This window comes from Myotis davidii, unplaced genomic scaffold (assembly GCF_000327345.1).
Source record: "Myotis davidii unplaced genomic scaffold, ASM32734v1 scaffold1, whole genome shotgun sequence".
Taxonomy (NCBI): Eukaryota; Metazoa; Chordata; class Mammalia; order Chiroptera; family Vespertilionidae; genus Myotis; species Myotis davidii.
Window position 1 is genome coordinate 7,194,914 of NW_006294681.1, and position 6,595 is coordinate 7,201,508.

Here is a 6,595-nt window from a genome sequence, read left to right on the forward strand (position 1 = left end):
GAACGGGGACAGGAGGAGAGATGAACAAACACCCTTCAAGTTTGGGGCCGGTTTCCTGAGCACAATCTGACCAGATTGGGAGGCAGTCTCAGAACCAGGGTGGCTTCCTGGGGGATCACAGAGGGGTGACCTGTGTGATTCCTTCATCATTATGAGCCCCTTGATGATTCCTGTACAGGCAGCCAGTCAGTGTCTGCTCACAGGCTCTGGAATCAGACAAATGGAGATTCTGGTTCTGACCTCGCCCACCTGCTGGCCCTGAGGCAGTGCACACGTGACTTATTCTGCCAAGGGCCGTGTTTCTGTCTCTGTAAGACACGGGTGAGAACGGCGTCCGTCTCTTTGAGTGGACAGCGACGGCTCTTCCCTCCCTCAACCAGAAAGCTGACCCAGGATCTCCCCACCTCCTAGCTGCGTGCTGAGGCCAGTGAAGCTCCCCAAACTTGACTCACTTTGTAATTCATACCCCAACGGCTTCTGAGAGGGATACAGATGAGCCGTGCAAAACAGGCAGGTGCTCCAGAAATATTGCTTCATTTTTCCTCGAGGAAGGCTAAATGTAAAATCAGGGCCTTAGGCGTAAGCAAATTTGTGTGTGTGTGTGTGTGTGCGCGCATGCATGAGAGTACACACATTTTCCTCCTGTCCCATAAACGAAACTGACCCCTGTCTCTTCGAGTGATTGGCAGAAGCTGCCGCTTTTTAGGTAAACCTCAAAACTAAGGTGGTTCTCTATCTGGCAATCAGGTTTTTCTCCTTCCCTGTGTCATTTCTTACGGACATGAACATGCCGAATTCTCCAAGCATATGCATTCATAAGGAAGAAATGCTGAACAAGGCCCTTAAATAATACAAAACAACACCTTGCAAGACCAAAGGGATGATTCAGAGAAAGGGACAGAGAGCCCTTTTTCGGCTTTTGCAGAGATCCCAGATGTCTGTGGGAACTGCTGCACTTCCAGTCTCCTTTGGCTTTGTGCAGGGTGTGTCGCCCTGGGCGGGACGCGGCTGTGGGGCGGGCAGCTCTCTCACAGTGAGTCTGGGAAGACGCTCGCTCGGAACAGAGGAAGAGGAAGCAGAGGCAGGGCTGGTGTCTTCGTCTGGGCCCAATCACCGTCCCCCCAGCAAATCCCAGCTTGCAGGCCACTTCCCAGAAAGGCCTGGTCCCAGATGCCATCAGTTCTCTTCGCTGAGTGTCCCTGTGCCGGGCCTTCCCCAGCACAGCTGTCCTCGGACTGCCTGGCTAATTGTACATCTTACGAGGCCCGTGACGGCATGGATGGTGCCCACAGTGTTCACTGCTGACCCTGTCCCTCCCTCCCTACACCGTGTCTGGCCCACTCAGGATACGTTCACATTTCAGGCTTATTTTTTTAAGAGTGCCACAGCGATTTTGACCATGTGGCCTCTTGCTAATATTGCTTTTTTAACCTCCTGGGTTTCTACCCAGAATCTTACCCCTTGGTCACAGGCATTCCCCAACAGCAGAGGCCAATGCCCTGATGGACCACCTGGGCCCAGAGCAGCAGGTCTCAGCCTTGGGAGGAAACTGCAGGGCCATCACACGCATTTCCTCACGGCCACTATTCAAACATTTCTGCCACGTGGATGCCCAGCCTCCCCCAGAACTCCGCCCAGGACAGGGAACCCACTGCCTCCCACAGCCGCCCCTTTCTACCTCGGGGACAACTTGGGATGTTAAAAAGTGCTGTCTCTAATTCTGTAGCAAAATCTGCTTCTCTATTATTTTACCCTTTGGGGAAACACGAAACAATTAGAATTCTTTCCCCACTCGATAGCTTTCCGTTTCTCTTTCTCTTTCATTTTCCCTGTAGGGATTTCCCCAAGCCCTTCGGACTCAGGAGGGAATAACAGTGTGTGCCATGAGGAAGAAAAACAAGCACTGTGATAGTGATTTATTGTCTCTCAATCATATTTCTGAGGCAAGTTGCCTTTGATGAAAGGGGACACGGCCTGATTTTAATTAGAATTGAGAGAAGGACCATACAATGGCATGGAGAGGGAGTAAGCGATTTCCCAGTAGATAGGGAAAAGCCCATTCTACTCACAGTCATCCCCACACCAGGCCTCGGTCAACTTTGGCACATCTGGCAGAAGCTCTTTCCCCATAGCAGTTTGGGGGGTTCTGGGGTTGGGGAAACTGCTGAGACTTATAGGTCCGGTAAGTCCCCTCATTGCTCTCAGGGAGGCTCAAGACAGAAGGAATCAGAGGGGTCACTGTCCCTTCCTGCCCTTTTCCCTTCACTGAATGTTACCCAGGTGGTTCAACAGAATTTGAGCAAATGGGGTCATGTTTGAAACTCACTAGGCAGACTCCAGATGAGTTTACGAGTGTGGGCTGGCACACAGTAGGTGTTCAGGATGCATGTGTCAAATTGAACTGGACCCTACTCTCTAAAGCAGCGGTTCTCAACCTGTGGGTCGCGACCCCTTTGGGGGTCGAACAACCCTTTCACAGGGGTCACCTAAGACCATCGGAAAACACATACATAATTACATATTGTTTTTGTGTTTAACCACTATGCTATAATTATGTTCAATTTGTAACAATGAAATTGGGGGTCACCACAACATGAGGAACTGTGTTAAAGGATCGCGGCATTAGGAAGGTTGAGCACCACTGGTCTAAAGCAATCATGTAGACTTGTATCATGTATCAGAAAAGGTCAAGGACCGCAGACAAGGAAAACTAGGGGCTTTCAGGCAGATTCTGATTGGACAAAACCCATTGCTCTTCCACTTTAACAAGAGAGAGAGGGGCCAGACTGGTAGGGTTTTGCTAGGAAGTGGCCAGAGGGAGGATAAAACCCAGGCAGCCAGACGGAGGTGGGTAGCTGGCACTATTGGTGACATCAGCAGCCTTTAGCCCTCTTCCTGTCATGCCCCCTCCCTCTGATCCACAACCCACTACTATGTCCTCCTTCCTTGGAGGAAGACTTGACGCCATTCTGTGATTGGCTGCTCCTTGAATTGCTCTTTTCATACCGGAAGGAACTGGCTAAAACACGGTTTCCAGAAGACTTTATTTTTTTGCCGGGTGCCTCATTTTATTACTGGATAAATGAATGAATGAGTGACATGGCCAGCCACAGCTGTCCAAATTCATTAATAAAGAGGCATGGTCATTTCCAGGCTTCCTTTGGGACTTTTCCAATCATTCTGGAAGTCCTTACTTTTATTTTATTATTTTTAACGATGACATGGGGGCGGGGAGGGCTTTTGTGCTTTGGCCACGGTGGATCTTTCCCTCCTGCGTCCTTCTCCCTCCTACCCCCCACGCCCACCTCTGACATCTTTTCTAAGTGCACCACCAAGCAAGCTGCTGTGCTTTTGGCCTTGATTTGCACAGACCTCTTGTGAAGCACAAACACCAAGGGCTTGGGTGGCATGTCCCATTATGTGGATGACATGGCCATTAGTAACCATGGCAACCTCCCTTCCCAGGCCTCTGTGGCTCCGTGGGCCTAATTTACACCAGTCTCGTCCAGATTGAAGGGGCTTGGGGGACCCAATCAGTAGAGCTAGGAGCAGGGTTACTTAATGAGATACACAGGGCACCTTCCATTCACCATGACAAGGCAAATGCCCAAACCTTTCAGGTTAATAGAAACGACCCCAAGTCTATAGCCAGTAAACGTGGATACTTACCCTTTAAAAATCCAAAAAGAAAAGAAAAAAAGGAAAGGACACATCCTTTTCTTGTTTGTTTTTGTTCTTAGAGCAGCGATCACAAAACAGGCGATTACAACTGCAACTAGACTTTAGAACGGACAGGCCCAAAGGGTGGTGTCCAGACTGGCCACAGGCCACAGGCCACAGGGCTGTCACCCATGAAATCAGCCTTTTAAATAAGAACATGAAATCTATGAGCTCCTACTTTTCTTCCTTTCAAAAAAAAAAAATAACCCATCATCTTTGTCAACATCCCTGTACCCTACGAACTCCATTGACTCTGGCAACCAAAAGAAAGAAACCCAGCATCCTCCCCTCCTGCCTGGGGGAAACAGGTGGCATTACCTGTCTAGGCCTGGCCAGCCGCGGGAGCGACGCTGTCGGAGTCCGAGTCGGCCAGCTCTGCGGTGCCTTCTGGGGCAGTCTGGCTCCAGCTGTCTGACCGGTCAGAGGTGGCATCCTCCTCTCCGACCGTCACCTCCACCCAATCCACCACGCCTGACTCCCCGTTTTCGCCACTCCCCTGGCCTTCTCGGCTGTTGCCCTCTGACCTGTCCAAGGTGGCCTCTGAGGGCTTTGCTGGCAAACCCTCTTTTGCTGGCTCGCTGCCCACTTTCACCCTGGGCACCAACTTCTCCAAGTCCTCTTCGCAGAGCTTTTTGGGGTCCTTGTGGTATTGCGGGCCCACCTCGCTCCCGTTCTTCGGGCTCTCGGGGACGGCGGCCTTGACGGCTTTCCTCGACAGGGTGTCATAGCCGTGGTCCTCCGCTATGTGCTGCTGCTGGTACTGCTCCATCCACTTTAAGGTCCCGGTTTTCAGCAAGCACCTGTTCTCTTTGAACCAACGCACAATTTCAGTTCGAACCAGGCCGGTCTTTGCTGCTAACTGGTCATACTCCTGGGGTGTAGGCCACTGGGTTCTTGCGAACGTGCTCCTCAGGAGATGGACTTGTTCTTGACTTTTTGTAATTGCTGGTGAAGGACTGGGTAGAGAACTGACCAGTTGGGCACTGGTGAGCTGGTCAAGTCGAGACAGAGCACCGTTGGGGGCCACCCCATCCTGGCTTTTTTTGCCAGACCCCATGGAATCCAAGACCGCTTGCTCCATGCTGTCCCGAAGCTTCCTCCGCCCTGAGAACCAGGAGTCGATCTCCCTCCTGCTCAGCTTGGTCTCCACCCTCAGCCGATCCAGTTCCGCTTGGGTCGGAAAAGAGCTTTTCAAAAAGCTGTCTTCCAGGATTTTAACCTGACCCTGGGTCTTCTCTTTGAACTTCTGTGGGGCAAAGTCTGGGTAGGCATGGTACGTGCGGCCGTGTTGGGAGGCCGAGATGGCCAGCTGGTCTTTGGCAAGGGTTTCGCTGGTGATGTGGACGATGCCCCTTTGGCACCGGTACCGGTGGTCACTGAACCACTTCTTGATCTCGCTCCTGGCAAGGCCGGTCACCTCGATGAGTCGGTAGATCTCGGCATCGTCAGGGAACTGGTTCTGGAGAAAGCTCGCCTTGAGGTGGGTTATCTGCTCCTTTGTCTTCTTGCGGTCGCTGGCTGCGGTCAGCGAAAGGCTCGCCATCTTGGGTGGGGGCTCTGGCACCTGAGCCACCTGAGCCACCTGGGCCACATGTGGACGCTTGGGCTCAGGGGCCGCCTGCGGAGTCACTAAAGGTCTCTTCTGGCTGTGGCTGGTCACTCCGGCCACTGCAAGTGTGATGGGGGAGCAAGCGACAGTGGTTGACCCGCTGGTCACCTGAGTCAGCACCAGGCTGGTCTGGCCCAGGATCTGGCATGGCAGAGCTGTCTGGAGGATGGGCTGAGACATCTTTGTGGGGGCCAGCTGGGTGGGCAGCACAGTGATTGTCGGGGGGACTGTCTGGATGGTGCCATTAAACATCTTCTTCCGGGCCTCCTCCACTTCCTCTGGGGACCAGCTGATGCCGTGCTTTAAGCGCTGGGTGGCAAACCAGATTCTGATGTGCTCCTCTGGGTGTTTGGACGCAGCTGTGAGCCAGGACAACTCAGCCTGGGTCGGGTAAGGGAACTTGTTGAAGGAGTTGATCATGGTGGCGTTCGTGTCCAGGGCAGAGTTGTATTTGGTAGTATTCAGCGGGACGGGGACCTTGGGGACCAGGTTGATGTTTGGTGGGAGCTGGACAGAAGGCGTGACGTGCCCTAACTCCTGGAGCAGCTCCACGCTTCCGAGTCTCGAGAGGATCTCAGCGGCGTCTGTCACCAGGCGGGCAGTCCCTTCCATGTGGTTCTCGGGGGTGGCCTCCTCGGGCTTCTTGGGCACCTTCTTGGCATCAGCTTTCGGTTTCCCTGGCTTCATGATGGGGGTTTTACTCACCGAGATCCCAGGGTCATTGTCACCACTCCCGGGGCCGCTGGTGGTGATGGACACAATGTGGTTGGTGGCTTCGATGGACTGCTCTAGGACAGTTTGGTTATTGCGCTTGATCAACTTCAGCTTGAAGTTGGTCTCCCCAGGATGGAACTTGGAGTTGTGGTCGGACAAGGAGTCGTACTTTTTGGTTGTGAAATTGCATTCAGCACACACGTAGAGGGGGTTGAGAATCACGTTGGGGTGCTGCATGTCCACGTGCTCCGTGAACTCATTCAGGTTTTGCGTGGAGTAGGGGCAGTATTTGCACTCATAACCGCCTTGGAGCTTTTTGGAGGAGGTCTCCCCTGTCGATTTCACCTCTATCACTTCATTTTCTTTGGAAGAGTTTTCAGGTTCCGCTGCCCAACTGCCCTTGGCCATTTCAGGCTGTGGCGTGATGATCCCCTTTTCTTTGGCCCTGTCTCCTTCCTCGGGCACATCTTGTTCTAGAACTTGTGATGTCCGAACCATGCACGGGGTTGTAGACTTTCGTTTGCTCGCCATGCTGCCTGCCTGCGTGCGATG

The 6,595-nt window shown here is 52.8% G+C and overlaps 1 protein-coding gene across 1 annotated transcript in view; it reads right to left on the minus strand.

The window, feature by feature from the left end:
- ZHX2 (zinc fingers and homeoboxes 2) overlaps positions 1–6,589 on the minus strand; it is a 7,995-nt gene extending 1,406 nt beyond the window's left edge. The window contains exon 1 of the mRNA XM_006769086.2: positions 4,039–6,589. Within this exon, the coding sequence (XP_006769149.1) occupies positions 4,043–6,574 (2,532 nt within the window). The 5' untranslated portion in view covers positions 6,575–6,589 and the 3' untranslated portion in view covers positions 4,039–4,042. The remainder of the gene's footprint in view (positions 1–4,038) is intronic.
- Between the last annotated feature and the right edge of the window lie 6 nt (positions 6,590–6,595).